General features: G+C 37.6%; 1 protein-coding gene across 7 annotated transcripts in view; it reads left to right on the plus strand.

Annotated features, from left to right (window-relative positions):
• Positions 1–18,047, plus strand: part of ZNF827 (zinc finger protein 827) — a 249,568-nt gene that overhangs the window by 156,329 nt on the left and 75,192 nt on the right. For all 7 annotated transcript variants that reach the window (XM_074229196.1, XM_074229197.1, XM_074229198.1 and 4 more), the window contains one exon: positions 11,759–11,862. In XM_074229196.1, coding sequence (XP_074085297.1) covers positions 11,759–11,862 — 104 coding nt within the window. The remainder of the gene's footprint in view (positions 1–11,758; positions 11,863–18,047) is intronic.

The following is an 18,047-nucleotide window of genomic DNA, read 5'->3' on the forward strand; positions in this document are numbered from 1 at the left end:
CCCCCTCCTCCTATCAGTTTTAATCCTACTTTGCTGGTTGAAACCTGTGTCTCCATCATGTCCCAACCCTGGGGTAGCCAGTTGAATAATAGATGTCTTTTATAGTTAAAAACCCCAAGAGACTTTTGATCTCACTGGAGACATTCCTTCCACCTGTGTGTGCAGTTTGCCAGCCAGCTATGTCTTTTTGCCTTTCTTGTTCATGCCATCTCATAGATCCTCTACTCCTATCCAACATGCCAGAGCCCTCTCTCTAGGTCTTTAACATGCTATGGGGGGCAGCTAGGTGGTGTAGTGGATAAAGCACCGGCCCAGGAGTCAGGAGTACCTGAGTTCAAATCTGGTCTCAGCCACTTAATAATTACCTAGCTGTGTGGCCTTGGGCAAGCCACTTAACCCCATTTGCCTTGCAAAAAAAAAAAATCCTAAACATGCTATGGGTCCCAATATACTTTGGACTGTCTTACTGTTATCCCTAGTTTTTGCTATATCATCACTATACCTCCTTTTGTGATCACATTCCCTGGATATCTTCATACATGTAGTCATCAAGGGGGTTGCAGATGCTTGCTATCATTCCATTTTCACTTATGAATGTTCTTGAGTTAATGTATTTTAGTTGAAACTCGTCTCAAGCTTACTATAAGCTCGTTTTTCCCCCCCCTTACTGTTTTTCAATATTTTGATGAGGTGGTAGTGTTTATAAGTTTGTATTTTAAATCCTTGTTATCCTTGACTGCCATTGTGCCTCTGCTTGGCATGAATATCAATTGTCAGGACACTTATTTATATCAGTTGAACTTTTGTAGGAAATGATAATGATCAGGATCAATATTTCTCCTTTTTTGGTTTCCTATTTTTCAGCATCAACAGCTTGTTTTAATAGGTTGGGTAACACAATGGCAATTATCCCATGATGTCTTCTTCTAGTCCCTATCTTGTTTTCCAGTCATATTGATTTTGACATTTGTTCTGATTATTTAATGATCTAACTTTACCAAGATAACTGATTCTTCTATTCATATCACATTGATAGCAGTATTTTCTTTTTTTTAAGTATTATTTTTATCCAACTATATGCAAAGATAGTTTTCAACATTTATTTTTTTGTAAGACCTTGAGCTCCACATCTTTCTCCTTCTTTCCCCCTCCCCCTGACAGCAAGCATTCCAATATAGGCTATACATGTACAACCATGTTAGATAACAGCATTTTCTATCCATTAAGATATATTCAATTTCATATTTTGTTGTATCTGGTGTTCAACATGTTCAAAGAAGTCTTCCAAACTTCTTCCTTAAGAAAGATTTCATAATATACAGTTGTGTTTTTCCTAAGCACTAAACAAGCCTTTGGTTTCTACCATTCCTTAAACCTAAACTGTATGTCAGGAAATAAATAGAAAAATATAAAAAATAAATACTTTTTTCATCTTCATATCCATCAAACTAAGACTTTGCTGAAAGTTGTCATCTTTAGAAAGGAAAAAAATATTGATTTTGTTCAGATTTGTCCCTTAAAAAGTGATGGAACTGGGCTCTATAAAGTACAAGTAGAATTTATAATATATGGGGAAGAATATAGTAGAGGCTCTTCTTCATGTTTGTCATTTTTATTCTTTTTCTTTACACTTGTGTCATGTCCCCCAACTAGGTCATAACTTTTATGAGGGCAGGCATCAGATCTCAACTAAATTTTACACTGCCCCTTTCCCATCACCAAGTGGAGCAGTCTGCATACTGTGGGTATGTTCAGGGGTGTATGTTGAATGAGACAATTCCATTTGGGCAGAGAGGGCTACAAAAGGCTGACATACATACATACATACATACATACATATATATACATACACACACACACATATATACATATATATATATATATATATATATGCATATATATATATTATATATATGGGCATTTACATGGTAAAGGGCACTTATATGTGTCCTACTTGGAAAAAATAGTGATTCATTTTGCTATGATCTCTTATAAACCATTTTGTTATTTAATGTCATAAATTCTTTCCATTCACATCACTGAAATCTGCTGATCCTGTAGTCAGCATTCTATAGTGACCAAGAATTTTTCAGATAAATGTACAAAGATTTCCCATCAATATTAGTAAATAAGCCTGTCGAGAAGCATTTCCGTATTGTTAGGAGTTTTATATAAGACAAATTGAAAAGAGAGGAGGGAGAAGAGAATGGAGGAGAGTAAGGAGAGAGAGAGAGAGAGAGAGATAGATAGAGAGAGAGAGAGAGAGAGAGGAGAGGTGAGAGCCCAAGGTGAAGCCCTATGGCTTGAAGGGACTGTTTATTATTGACTAGTTTTTATGCCAATTAACTCAATCTTACAGGTAGCCATAGTCCAGGGTCAAGGAAAATCCAAGATTTTGAGTGTTGATTTTATTTACTAAGATCTATAACTAGAAGTGTGAAAGTGCCTGGTTATAAACATCATTGCCCCCCTAACCCTTTTAATTTTTTTTTCCAAAGCTTTTACTGAGCATCTCAGTTGGTAGATTTACTCTTCGCCTTTATCATTTTCTTTTACTCACATTTAGGAAGGAGTTCCTTTTAACAAGAAAATGACCAACAAACAAAATTAAAGGGTAAAAGAACAAGGACAATGGATAAGCTTTCTTTTGATAATTTAAAGTTGAATTTGCCTATTGGCAGGATCATCTGAGTCCTCCAGAGGAATCCTGCAGTTTTTTCAGAACATGGTCCACATGTGTTTTGGTGAACATATATTGAGTTAATTCATTGATTCTTTCCCTGTTATTTGCAAAGCTGATTTGACCTTGTCGTCTGGCAGTATTGCTTCTGTTTCTGGTCATCACTGTGAAGACCTGAATAAGGGAAGAACTCTATCAGAACTTTTGTGTAGAGTCACAGTTTGGGCAGAGTGACTGGACCCTTGTCCAGGCCACTGAGTTTGGAGGATGCTAACAGCATTCACCACCCCTCAACATAATAAAAGCAATAATATGTAAAAAACAACAGAACAATTAGTTGAAATAGGAAGCAAACCAGGGGTAGGCTTGGAGTGAGATCCTCCCCTCTCCTCCCATCCATCCTCCCCTTCGCCCCCCCACCATAGCTGTCCCAGCAGTAACCTCACCCTGCTGTACTGGAATATGTCTCCTGTTTCCCAGCCCTTTTTTTATGCCTGTTTGCTCCAGGTGCAAAAGTTCTAGTTTTAAACCTGCTTCTAGAAAATGGAATGTAGAATATTTCTGAAGGTTGGAACAGACTGAAAAGTGTTTCCTCCTAGATCATACCCAATATCTTAGAAGGTGAAAAGGAGAAAGGATTAAGAAATGTTGCTACATCATCTTAAAAGTCAAATTGCCTGGTATTGCTAATCTGATATCAGAATTGTTAGGTTAGCCTTTTCTGATCCCTCAAAACATGAACACAGGTCGTGATAACCAAAGTTCCTTTAGATTTAACCCTAGCATGCAGTCATCAAATGAGTATAGGCATGCTCAAAATGGGGACAGGAAACATCTCCCCAGAAATGGACCATGGAGAGTATGATGAGTGAAAGATGAAATGATTAAGGAAAAAAATTTTCCATCTTCTGAGCATTCCCAATTTATTAAGCAATGTACGGCAGCTTCTGAACAGAGATGAGACCTTCTCAACTTAAACCTAGATCCCTGCTATACTATTTAGGGGGAACAGACTTTTACAAATAATCAAATAATGCCAATTAATTTAAAGGATACAAAACAACAATAGATGATCTAATTTCTAATTGGATGAAAGGGACTTTTCAAGTTGGAAGAGGGATAGCAAGGAAAAATTCCTTGAATTCAGAAAAATCAGTGTCCCATTACCCCAAAGTGTCAGAGAAACATGGGAATAGAAACTGATTGATCAATATGGGACCAGTTTCAGATAAGACATTTGGGCTGCTTGAGATGGTGCAGCTGTGAGAAAACTCCTTGTATCAGTCAGTCTCCCTCAATAACCACATTTGACCACTTGCTGTCCTAATCTCCTCAAACCCTCAATTTCCTCAAGGGCCTCAGCCTTAATATTTCACTGCCTAAGATTAGATCTTTGAGAGACCATAACTGTGCTGCTAAGGAGTCTCAGTGATATGGAAAAGACCTGATAGTAAAATGTCAAGGTCTCCACTGTTCACCAAACAGCCCTGATCTATGTCAGGCCACTAGGTTTATATGGGATAGTAAGAATGGCAGCTTTGTATGATGCCCCCTCATTTTATTCAATCTTATGTGCAAGTCATATCACTTTTCTAGTGCCATGCATGGTCTTTTTCCATACTTAAGGAGTACTACTACTACTACTACTACTATTCCTACTCCTCTTCCTACTACTACTACTACTACTACTACTACTACTACTACTACTACTACTACTACTACTACTACTACTACTACTATTATTACCACTAAATAGACCTTCTGAAATCATCATTCTTGTTTGCTTGTCTTCCCTTGAGCTCAATGCTTTGGGTAGTATGCTCTCTTATCTCTATCCATGAATCAATGACAGTCTACCATTAGGTTTGTGAATGGATTTAACCATAGCAGAGGGCCTGGTCTAGAAATACACCACTCTAGAATGCCCAGATCCTAGGAATTATTTACTAGGGAGATTTTATATATATATATATTATATATATATGTAATATATATATATATAAATGAATTTTTTGGGGGGGGGTTTGCAAAGCAGTGGGGTTAGGTGATTTGTCCAAGGTCACACAGTTAAGTAAATATTAAGTGTCTGAGGTCAGATTTGGACTCAGGCCCTCCTGACTCCAGGGCCAATCTCTATCTATCTGTATCTCTGTTTATCTCACAGTGGTGCCACCTGGTTACCCCTATATAATGAAATTTCCAAAGTAGCAAAGTTTTGATTTACTCTATTCCAATGAGCATTTGGTAAATATTTATAAACTTCTTGGGAACTGGGGCTACAAAGCTCCCCCCAAAAAGAAAGCCCTGCCCTCAAGAAGCATATATTCTTTTTTGGGCAAAAAACATGTCTATAGCTAGTTATGAACATGATAGAATGGGGAGAGAACACTGCTAACAATTAGGGGTCCAGAATAGCTTCCTAATTGGTAGCACACTAGTAGCTACATTTTCCCCTTTCCCTTGGTGAATTTATTTCAGATACCAAATGACTCTGAAATACTCTGTATGCTATAAAGTCTATGATTTCATCAATAGTAAAAGACTTGAAGCAGATGGAGAAGGTTCTGACAAGACAGAATATAGTGGTTTGCCTTGTCTGGTGCTCTGTTAATCATCCCCTGATGTGCTGAGTGTCCTTACGTCAGACTCAAGCCTTCCTGGGCTTCTGGAATTTTCCCCATTGACTCTCAGCCACATAGAACATTGGTGGCCCTTTTGTCATGATGCATCTTCAGAATATATGTCTCCTTTTAAATCTTATTTCTATTCTTCAAAATTTTAACCTCATATAACAATTAATCCTTTTAAAGTATCTATCCTGATCATTTCAGAGAAAACATGTTTCTTACATCAGTTAAAAAAGAATATCTGCTTTGTAATTCAGTAAGCATTTTCCTGTGCTTACCTTGTACATAGCACAATGCCAGTACTGGAGAATACAAGACTTGGTTCCTGTGCTCATGGAGCTTACTGCCTAGAAGAAAAATATAACACATACATCACTTACTATGATGGATATATGTACAAAGGAAGTACAAACTAATGTTCTGTTCAGGGCTGGAAGGAAGCAGGGAAAGATTATTACCAAATGAGGGAGAGATCAGAAAAGATTCATGGAGAAAAGATGGTGTTTAAATTTGGTTTTAAGGCATGAGAAGGAATTGTTTTTGACCTTTTTAAAATTAACAAACATTTGTTTTCTCTCTCTCCACTCCCAATTAGAAAAAAAGAAAATCCATGTAAGAAGTATTCATAGTTGGCCAAAACAAACTCTTACATCAGCCATGTCCAAGAAAGTATGTTTTATTTGCATCTTGAGTAAGAATCCTATAGGCAGAAGAAAGGGAAGTAGCATTCCAAATATAAGGAATAGTTTGGACAAAAGCATCAAGATGGAAAGTCTTTTGGTTTAGATGGGTCCTTGGATGCCATTCTGTACAATTGGAACTTTAGCTACATATTCTCATTGAAAACTGAGCAAAGGAGTAATAGGCCAGATACATCCATAAGGAAGATAAGTCTGGTGTAAAAAGACAAGGAGAATGAAGTCAGGAACAACTCAGGAGAAAGAAGAAGATAAAAGAGAGATTGCTGAGTTAGAACTGACTGGACTTAGTAATTGAGGTAAAAAGCAAAGTGCCACTGAGCAGTGCCAGTGAACAAAAAAAAGACAGATATTGGGGGAAAGATATTCTGATTGGATTTAGATGTGTTTAGTTTGTTGCACTAGCAGATCATCATAGACGATACCCTGTGGGTAGCTAAGAATAAGGATCTGAGTGCAAGGTAGGAGGATATTGGGTTTAAATAAATTATTAGAGGATACTATTCCTATTTGCCAATTAAATGAAAAAAAAATAAGTTATTCCCAGGAACTATCCCTAGTATGTTTTCCTGTCAAGATCAACCCTTAATATCGCATCACAATGAGGTTCTTACCTTAGGTTCATATAGGCTATGCCAGTAGAGCAGAGGCTCTGCCAGGTTCTATCAAACTAAAACATGCACAGTGATGGTCTGCTATCTAAGGACAAGCCTTGGTAAGCTCAAAGAGATTCATCACTTTGACCACAGGGTGATAAATTTTTCTATCACAATAACTCTCAAAGGTCACTATCGGTGTTATTAAAAGGACTACAAAGAACAATGAAATCAAAAGTCATTAATATATTGAAGAAGTATTCTTAGTATGTATCGTAAACATTCTCTTCTAGCAACTTTAGAGTTATCTTTAAAACTTCTAACTTGAGTAGGCATCTAGTCCAAACTGTAGGAGCACCAGAACACTATTTTTTTAAATTTTGAGTTCCAAATTCTCTCCTTCCCCCACCATTGAGAATTGCAATATGATATTCATTATACATGTAAAGTTATGCAAAAGAGGGGGAAGAAAAATAAAGTACAACAAAATGTGCTCCAATCTGCATTTAAGAGTCCATCAGCTCTCTCTCTCTCTCTCTCTCTCTCTCTCTGGAGATGGATAGCATTTTTCATCATAAGTCCTTTGGAAGTGTCATGAATCATTGTAATCATCAGCTAAGTCTTTCACAGTTGATCATCATTATGATATTGTCACTGTATATGAGACAGAACATGCATTAAAGACAGGTTTGAGACCTCAAGTAAAAGAGAACACCCCCCCCAGGTGAACATCAGCATATTTGCCTTCCATTGTCTCTTGGAAATCTTCTGAGGGTAGTTAGAATAGGTTTAATTATTTTTCCATGCGAGAACCCTACAAGCATGTGAAAATAGCTATCATATACTGCAGAAGTCTTTTATAAAATTAAGCATCCCCATTTAACTTGCCTAATTTTCATAGGGTATAATCCTTAAGTCTTTTGGCATACTCATTGATTACCCTCCTGAAATTTAAGAAGTTAAAAGTATCTCTCCAAAAATGTAACACCCAGAACCAAATACAGAATCTAAATGTGATCTTACCAGAGTGATATGAAAGTGAAATATCACTACCCTCATTCTAGAGCCTGTAGCCCTCTATTCTGGTAACATGTGCTGGCTTCCAACTTCTGTACTTGTCTTTTTTTAAAAATATAAATTGGTTATTGATTATAGAGCTAGAGATGTAAAGGACCTCATAGGTCATCGGTTCTAATTCCTTCATTTTGCAGATGAGGAAACTGAGGTCTAAAGAGTTGAAGTAGCACATCCAAAGCCACTCACACAAATTAAGTAATATCTGTGAGATATAAATCTAGGTCCCCTAACTCATTCTAGATTTAATTGCTTTCCATTGGACCACATTACCTCCATAGTCTTCCTGTTTTTTCATATCATTCTCTTTAGAGACAAGTTCCCCTTTTCCTTCTTATCAGAATTGACTGTGTCTTCAGAATTTGATTCTTGAGAATTTCTTATCTCTCGGGATTTTTTTTTGGTAATGGTTGAGGGGAGGGGTGGAATATCATTATGCCTGATTTTTCTCACCTCTATCACAAGTTTCAGCATCTATTTCTTCCTTTTGCTCAAAAGCAATCCATAATATTTCCCTACACTCACTGTTTCTCCCACCTTCTAAAGACTCAAAATATCTTTAAGGCAAGTTGAAAAATATTAGCCAAGTCAAACATGTTCCTGCAGATGTCTGAAAAATTAGCATATATATAGTTATATCTCAATATATATATGTATACACACACACACACACACACACATATATATATTTATATCAATATCATGTCTCTCTGTTGAACTTCATGCTATTTCCACAACTCTTCTTTTATGGCCTCCTTCTGGCCAAACAGTCTTTAGTATTCAGTTAATAACATTAGTTTCTACTGTCTCCATTGTTCCTCACTTTAGGGTTTTTTTTTCAAGACAAACAGGGTTAAGTGGCTTGCCCAAGGCCACACCTAGGTAATTATTAAGTGTCTGACACTGGATTTGAACCCAGGTACTCCTGACTCCAGGCCCTGTGCTTTATCCACTATGCCACCTAGCCGCCCCTATTGTTCCTCACTTTAATGCTTTCCACCATGCATTGTCTCTCTGGTTTCTGAAAGTTGTTACATGAGAATATGTTCTTATTATATAGTGCTGGTCTGCATACCTATCTGTCTTCCCTTTAGCTATCACACACACACACACACACACACACACACACACACACACACACAAAATCACTCCTTTCTTTTCTAAAAGTCTTGGATCCAAGTTTCCAAAATACCCATGAGCTCAAATTTGACTCCTTGCTTTAGTATCCCCCCAATCTTTATTTATTTGTGTATAGATATGTTGGCCTTGAGATTTGTTGCCACTTCCTTTTTGGTATCCCATTAATATCTGAGTATCTTTAATGATACTCTATCATAATCTCTATGCCTACTGTCTTAATACCTAGCTTGATAGATAGATGTAGGTAGATTCCACCCTCTGCTTCCTTAAAACATAGGGCAATTTTGATAATATTTGCAATAGTCCAGAATTTTTTTCCCACCCTCTGGCAGGCCAAGAAGACCCTTTCATACTTAATTCTAAGCCTTGATTTTTAAAATTTTATTTTTTTTATTTAAGTCAATAAGGTTAAGTGACTTGTCCAAGGTCTCACAGCTAGGCAATCATGAGTGTCTGAGGTCACATTTGAACTCAGGTCCTCCTGACTCCAGGGCTGGTACTCTATCCACCCAGCTGCCCCCTTAAGCCTTGATTTTTAAATTAAAAATCCATGATCAGATATTATCTTTAAGCAACCATTTATTTCCTATTTTCTCTTAGTCATCGGTAGTTCTTATTTCTGTACTCCTCTATTTCTTTTCGTTGTTTTTTTAAATATAGCATTTTAACATCTACCATGCCTTTACTATTTTCTATAGAATTGAGGCAAGGTAAGAAATGCTTCTCTTCTAATCTGTCCCTGGAGAGGTAGGGGCTCCATATTAATCCTGTCCTGGCCAAAAGGGAAGACACCACCACATATTTTAGTCACCAGTTCCATTCTCTCCTCCCTCCTTAAGAATGAGGCTTAATTCTTCCCACCAGGGAACACTGGCAGAACTAATTGCTAGCATCTGTCTAATACCTGGTGAGTGGCCAGTCATGCACGAGGCTAACAATTTGTAATCCTCATGGTAAATGCCCACCCAGAAGCTTAGGGTGACACTTTATTACTCCATACTTGCAGAGTCTGAAGATGCAGATCTCTTCTGATCTCTCTCAAAGGAGAAAGGATAGAATTGTGGAAAGAACTAGATAGATGACCTCAGGCAAATTACTTAACCCGCTGGGCCACAGCATCCTCATCTGTGAAATGATGGGTTTGTGCCATATTATCTGTATGGTGCCTTCTAACTTGAAAATTCTCTTATTCTGCACCAAAAGTGTATTTATCACATCTGGTGAGAAAAATTGCTCCTTTCTGATTCCAGAGAATCCCTCTTTCCATCCTCTCTCAAATGAAATGCTTAACTTCCCTACAGAAAAAGTTAGCCACATAATTTTTAGGATCTTTTTGACATAAGGAAGTCCTCTGCCCATATAAATGTATTCAAAAATCAATCTTCCAGCTAATAAAAATTTTTAAATATACTGATATCCAGTCTTTTAACTCAAACTTTTAAAAGTAGCATTTTATATTTTATGTATTAATAATACTCAAAATTTCATAATTAAATGACTATACTCATGGAAAGGCGGGGGGGGGGTGGGGATGGAGTGGGAAAAGTAATTGGTCAGCTTTGGAAGACCTCTCTTCCACAGCCCTGACTCATCATATTCTTGTGATTGTGTCATCTCTGTTGCCCCAGGTAATTCTCTCTCCCAGGTAACTCTCAAAGAATGCAAGTTACAGATGAGGTGTCAGTCTGGATAGAAAGAAGTTTTATATTCTGGCAATTTCCTACTTTGATGAAATCATTGCTCTCTCCCCATCACCAATTATAAAAATTAATTTGAATGTGACCTCACCTAGTTTCACCTTTGCTGTCTTCTTCTGCTAACTAGAAATAATGTGACAAGCTTAAAAATAATATCTTTTGAGTCTAGTAATGAACTTGAGATTCTCTTGGCTCCAATAAACTTTAAGGTAAAGTTATATCAAAATTCTCTCATTAAAGAGGATCTCACTCTTTTCTGTTAGTTATGTCCAGTCAGTTCAGCTATCTAGAGGTTCCAGGGCTATGTTTTCAGGCTTTGTGGACATCAGTTGGTTTCCCTCAGCTCCAAGGCTGCACATTCCACCCCTGACCCTACTCAGCCATCTTTCGTGTGTCTGTTGCTCACAAGAGGAATCAGGTGCCAATCTACGTGAATCAGGACAAATTCATCATCACTGGGAAGAAAATAAAGTATGTGTTCTTTGATAGAATTGTCTACTTATCCTAAGGAAAAGTGAAATTTTTTTGCACAAAAAAGAAACAGATAGTCCCAGCATGTAACTTAGTATATCATGCTAAAGAAGACACTTCAGAATAGATATTACCTATTGTTACCCAAATTCCAAAGCCCACTCCTCATTGGTGTTGATAAATGTCATCTGCCTGCATGGGGAATGAGGCAGAGTTTGTGAGAGTGGGAAAGAGTGAAAATTCAATTTCTTTAGTCTTATCACATCTCATCAACTACTTCCCAGAGTTTTATTTTTCCTTCAACTACCTGAAATGGTGTTAATGTCATCCATCTTTTCTCTCAAAACTAAAAACCAGAAGTAGCTGAAGTGACCTGCAGAGTCTAAAGAAAACTCAAGATATTTGAAAAATATTCAAAACACTAAAAATACTTGAAGAGACTTAAGGAGTCTGAAAGAAATGGAGTTCTCTCTCCCACTCTAACTCTACTTTGACCATTATGCAAGTATAGGGCATTGATCTCCACCCATGAGGAGAGCACCATACCATTGGACTTTTGGGGGATATACTATATTTACCTATTTGAGGTGTCTGCCTGATGAAACTTACTTCAGTCATTTATCTGCCCCAGAACCTGGTTTCCTGCTATACTCTGGAATGCCATCTCCTCCAAACCCATTGACCAAAGTTTATGCATGTGTCTGGGACCACATTTTGCATTTATTTGCTAGCAACCTCCATTTACAAAAGCTTACTTTTTTTTCCCCCCTCCCAGCCCTTTCTTTTCGGAAGATTCATTTAGACAATCACCATTCACCTCCAATTCAAAAGATCTGCTGCCCAGCGAGTCTGTGCTCCACACCAGAACATCTACCCCAGGTATGAAACAGTCTTAACTTTGCTTCTATTGTTTGTTTGGGAAATGACTTCTGTGGTGTGAGGATTATCAGCCGCTGTCATCCTTTGTAGTTCACTTGATTGGGGTGGGGGGAGTGCTTCTCTTAGCCAGATTCAGAACAAAATACACTGGCTCACACAGACAAAACAAAATAACTGCAAATACTCACAAAAGCTTAATGAAACAAAATTCAGGAAATGCCATCTCTCCTTTTTTCCATTCCCAATGATTCATTTTCTTTACTCTATGATCCATTTCTGTGAATTCCTCTTTCCTTAAAGATAACTTGCCACAAAGCAGAAAAAAAGAAATGCTTTCCATTGTGATGACTTTGGGTGGGTTGTTGACCTGATGGGGAAAGGTGATGGCTTCCTCAAGGCTATTGAGCAGGTCAGTCCCAAGGGATGAAAAGTGTTGGGTGTTTACCCCCCATGTAATTCACTGAACCTTGCCTTCTTGTTCCATCATTCTCACCACCATTTTCCTTCCTTCTCACCATGAAATTTATTCACTTCCTGGCCTATCTACCCCCTTTACTACCTCATCCCTACTTCAATTCAGCACAACAAATATTTATTAAACAATTATTTATTAGGAAAAATGTACTATGTACGAGGTGCTGGAAATATCAAAAATAAAAACCAACCAAAAGCCAACTACCTCTAAAAAGGCTTTCATTTACTGGATTCATTTACTGGACTTATGATTCAGTTCCTCTTATCAAAATATATCTTGGGCATATATTAATTGAATCACTATACTAATTTCCTGGGGAAGGGGACACAGAAGTGAGTCTGTCTTTTCAAAGGGTTTGACATCTAGTTTATGCAGTAAGAAGTAGGGGCAAAGGCTTAGGGGATTGATTTAGTGGTCAGAGAAATGATTTTTGGCAAAGGCCTCTTGAAAGAAGTAACATTTGATAAGCTGGTCCTTGAAGAGTACAATTATCCCTTCTACACTGCAACTTTCCCATGATGGGAATCATGGTTTTGATTATCTCAGGTCCATATAAGAAATTAAATGGGAATATTGGAGGAGTTTTGCAGACGTTGCAGACAACATGTGCCGCCAGCCCCCATGATGTATAAGGTATAACTGGAGTTGGAATTTCACAAGTGGTGTGACAGCATATTCCAGAGAGATTTGTAACTCAGGAGAGTATCCTGAGTACTTGGAAAACAGTGAGCAGTCCAGTCTAGCTGGAGCAATGGAGACCTCTTTGAGAAGCAGAGGAAGATACTGTTGGCAAAATGAATTGGGACCATGTTGAGGAGAGCCTTAAATGCCAGACTGAGGAGTTTGTAATTCATTTTGGTAGACAATAGGGAACAATGGAAAGTTTTACAGTAAAGAGATTGACTAGATCAGAAGCCTTCCCAGTCCATCCCATTCTCTTGAGTTCTCCTCTCTGAAATAAAGCAAAGCCTAGGTGCTGATTTACCTTTCTAGCAGATCAAAAAATGGAAATCTGACTCTGCAATATATGGATGGTTCCATGTGTGCGAAGGGACAGTAGAAGCCATTTCTTCTTTTGGAGAAATTTCCTTGGCATGGAGAACTTTCTCCATCAACATAGATTAGTAACTCATTTGTGTTTGTAGTTTTAGAGAGTTGCCAGAGGTGTATTTAAGGTATTAGATAAGACTTAAGCCCAAAACTTCATGATAATGAGGCTAGCCCTCTATCCAAGGTGCCATGAGGCCTCTCAGGGAAGGATAGATACTGAGTCAGAAGTAACCATAGAGGTCATCTGGTCTAACTCTCCAATTTGGTAGATTTGGAAACTGAGATCAAGTCTCTCTTTTAGCTTCCACTAAGAAGTTAAATGAAAAGCTTGAGGACCATTATCCCACCTGTCTAATAATGGCATTTTCTGACAGTCAAGTCTTGTCCAGGTTCCCCTGCACCAGCACCTCAATTTCATTCTCTAGGAGCGCAGAAAATCAAGAAGAGATATCACCATTGGTTTGGGGATTTGGGAAGGTATTTGAAGGTTTGAAGCCTCATTTCTATATATTCATAATTGTGATTAATGCCCTAGTTGTCCCTATGAGGCTTGAGAATGGGAGAGGGAGATGCTAAGACTCAGGACATACAAAACAGGAGGAAACCACTTTGGAATGTATAAAGTAATAGCAAGTGGCAGGTCCTCCTGGAGATCAAACCAACATCACTGTATGGTCCTGATGCAGAATCACCAAGCTTCTAATTTAGGGTTCACTTCCTGACAAGGAATACTTAAAAAAATCTAACCAATGACATTAAAGGTTCTAGGAAACTCTGAATATTCCTGAAGTACCCACTTTATCTAAGTCTTCTACATTCCTGAGAACTCCCCATGTAGAACTGGAAACTCTGAGAATTAGAAAGGAAACTTGAGATCAGCAAGGACAAGCTCGTAATTTTTCAGAGAGATTGAGAGTCTTATCAGAGGTCACATAGCTGGTAGAGCCAAGAGCAGAATCAAAGGCTCCTGAATCCCAGGCAAGTAGATTTTACTAGACCCCCTGAATTGAACATTCATTGATCATATGACCTTGGTCTCAAAGCATAATGGAATGGAAGACCATGTTTAGAGTTAGGAAAACCTGGATTCAAATCCTGCCTCTGAACATATTATCTTTGTTGAGTCATTGGTCAGTTATATCCAGTTTTATATCATCCTATTTGAAGTTTTGGTTTGTTTTTTTTTTGCAGAGATACTGGAGTAGTTTGCCATTTTCTTCTCCAACTCATTTTATATAAGAGGAAACTGAGGCAAACAGGGTTAAGTGATTTGCCTGGGGTCACAGAACTAGTTAAGTATTTGAGGCTGTTTTTGAACTCAGGTCTTCCTGTCTCTGGTCCCAGTGTTCTATCCATTTGCAGTCTAGTTATCCTACTGACTGTAACTCTGGGTAAATCAATAAACCTCTCAGGATCATGGACTGTTTTCTAAGGCTTCAAGTTTAAAAGCACTTTGCCAATCTGCTGCCTTGGAGAATGCCCTGGAATGACAAAATCACAGTTCAGGACTACCCCCCCCCCCGAGTTTTGGTCCCTTTAGGAGGCATTTACAAGTTCCCCATGTGCTTCAGTAGCTTCATGGCACTCTAGATTTACTGGACGGGGTTATTTTGCAGTTTACAAAGAATAAAGTGACCCCTTCTAAAATGTTCAGGGTTGGGTGGGGCAGTGCAGCAGAATGGATAGTGAAGGCAGTGGAATTTTCACCAAGCACTAAGGAAGAGGCAACTATTTAATTCAGTTGAATTCTAAACTGTTATTAAGCACCTTCTTTCCCCAGACATCTGGATTAGAAGCCAAAGAAACTTTGACTCAAAGTATATTTACTTGGTTGTTCTTTTAGCTTTTCAGATAGTTCCCATATTCTCCCCTATTTTACACACTTCAGATGAGCCTCTCTCTGAGAAAATAGATTCTCTGAACTTGTTATAGAAGTGTACAGGAATTTTTGCTTAGTTTGTGCCTTTATTTTCAAAGGGAGGCTATTTGAACTGCTGTCTTCTTCGCACAACTTAGTTCTGAATGGCCAGCTCCCCCAGCACTCCCAGGATTATTGCTCTGCTGTTAAATTGATGGATTGTGACTTCCTAATGTCAAAGTAATGCTTAGGAATTGTTTGTCAGTAGTGCTATGACCCATACTGCCTAGCCACATGATATATACATGCAAACATTACTTGGCTTGCATCAGTGTTTGTTCTGGCACTATTTAATGGATGCTGTTTACTAGTTAAGTTAAAACAAGACCTCCAAGTGGAATATCAGAATGTTTGTTGCCATGCATACAGAATCCACATCTTTCTGGGTTACTCGATGGACTTGAGCTATGAATTGGATGAAAGATTGACTCAGGTTTTGTTTGTTTTTTATCTGTTTAGATTTTTTTTAATATAAATTCTCCTAAGTTTAGGATCCTTTACTTGCTATCTTTTGAAAAAAATTATGTATTTTTTTAAAATTACTGATTATATATTATTGAGTTCAAGGACAAATGAATACTTCAGTCTGGATACACCATTCACTGATGGTGTCTTTTCTTGATTATCTCCATGAATTGCTCTGGCCAAAAAAGTTCGGCACCTGATGACCAAAGTGATTCTAAGCTTCCCTGAGTGTGGCTGGGCAGATCTTCAGATGATAGACATAATATCCCTCAAACATACTTAACAGGCCTTCCAAATGGATGGGACCCACCAGAGTTTGAACTTTGATAACCTAGTAGGAAATTATACTTATACTTCTATAAATAGCAAAAGGAAACGAAAAAGTTGTCTTGTTCTGTTTTGTTTCAGTTTGTTTAACAAATAGAAATGTCTTGGAGAATGGAGCTTAAAATTGGAAACTATAATGGTACTGTTAGGCAGACACTTTGAAATTTTATCATATGTGCAAGGTACTAAGGCATAGGAACTACATAGATAGAAAGTTCACTCCTTGGACTAATTGTGGTAAATGTCACTGAATCAATGAAAGGTCTGAAATAACAGAAAGCATCTAAAGAAATCTGCTGTTAAATTTTCAAGGCTGTTTAGTATTACCCTGTAGATCATTCATCATTCAGAAAGCATTAAAACGCCATAGGGGTCTACCCATAGGTTTAAAAAAATAGAAGATATGATCCCTACCATTGAATAGCTTATCATCTTTTTGGGAAGTAAGGAGGGAGTTATTTATAAAGTCTTAATATAATTTTAGGAAGAAAATCAGGTAGGAGTGTGCTTAGAGGAATGGAGAAGAAAGTGATAAGAAGTAAGCCAAGTTAGGAGGTTGTTACAAATGTCCAGACTGTGAAGGATGGTGGCAATGAGAATAGTACATGATATCAAAAGAAGAAAGTCAAGACTGAAATATCCATTGACAACAGCATCAACCACAAAAGAAGCAGTTGAGAGGAGGGACAAGCCAACTGAAATATATAAGAATTTTACAGATGTTGAGTATGCCCTTTGTGGAGGATTAATTTGTGTGTTAATGGATGCTTCTGGTGGACTTAAAAATAATTCTGTTAAGTAGTTTAAAGATTTTTTGCTAAAATCTTAGTTACTTAGCAGACTATTTCCTTATACAGATAATGCAAATGTAAACTTCATCCTAGGGCATTATCACAAATTTCCAGTTAGAGAAGACTGCAATTAATGAGGTTTTTTTGGGTCATGTTCTGGGGTTGAAGAAGTCCCATGCTTACTCATATTGGAATAAATACTAGAACTATGATATCATTTCAGCAATGAAAAAAATTATGAATGAAACTCTATTTTCAAAAGGACTTTGGATAAGGTCCCTAGATTACTTGGGGGTATCCTTTGTGAAGTAAAATATTCTTAAAACAAATTAAAGTAGGATTAAGTTGGAATAAACAAATCTCAATGGACAAGGAGTTCTGTATTTGAATAATTTCAATGAATAAGATTCATTCATTCCTCACTGCTTAGTGACTACCTACTACTTGATAAAAAGGAAAGAGTCCCTTCTGTCCAAGGACTTTCATTCTACTGGAGGAAAGAACAGACACATAAACAGTGAAATCAATGCAAAATAACACAAAGTGATTTCAGGAGAGAGAGAAGACTATGATCATGAAAAGATACACAAGCTGAGTTTTGAGAGAGCCAGGGATTCCATTGCAGTGAAGTGGGATGCTTTGTGGAATAGCAAAAAGCCTGGAAATAGAATGTATAGAATAACCAAAGAGCCTGTTTAGTTGGAAGACACAGTTGTCTTAAATTGTGGCCAAATAATAACAATGGTAATGTGAGGAAGAAAGTAGAAGAAATTACTCAATGAGTTGAGTTAGTGGAGGATATAGATTATGATGAAATCCAGAGTAACCCAGTTCTGGATACCCATTGCCATCCTAGAGACAGTATAAAGTACAGAGCTTCAGTATGTCAGCTCGCTGGCTTTCTCTAGTGCTTCTGAAGAGTTGTTCCTAACAACATTGGTGTCTCTGAATCCGTAAAGCACTGCTGGACAATATTGCCATGTTGTCACTTACTATGAAGTCTTTCAAGAGATAGGATGCCAAAATCTCTAATATAGCTACCATAGCCTCTTTGCTGGAGCAGGTAGTGGATTATAGATGAAGAAGGATGGTAGCATGTCTAGAAAATGTAACCTAAATAAGTTAGTGAATTTAATTCTATATTATCGTAGTGGTTATT

The sequence above is a fragment of the Macrotis lagotis genome, chromosome 3 (assembly GCF_037893015.1).
Source record: "Macrotis lagotis isolate mMagLag1 chromosome 3, bilby.v1.9.chrom.fasta, whole genome shotgun sequence".
NCBI classification, from domain to species: Eukaryota; Metazoa; Chordata; class Mammalia; order Peramelemorphia; family Peramelidae; genus Macrotis; species Macrotis lagotis.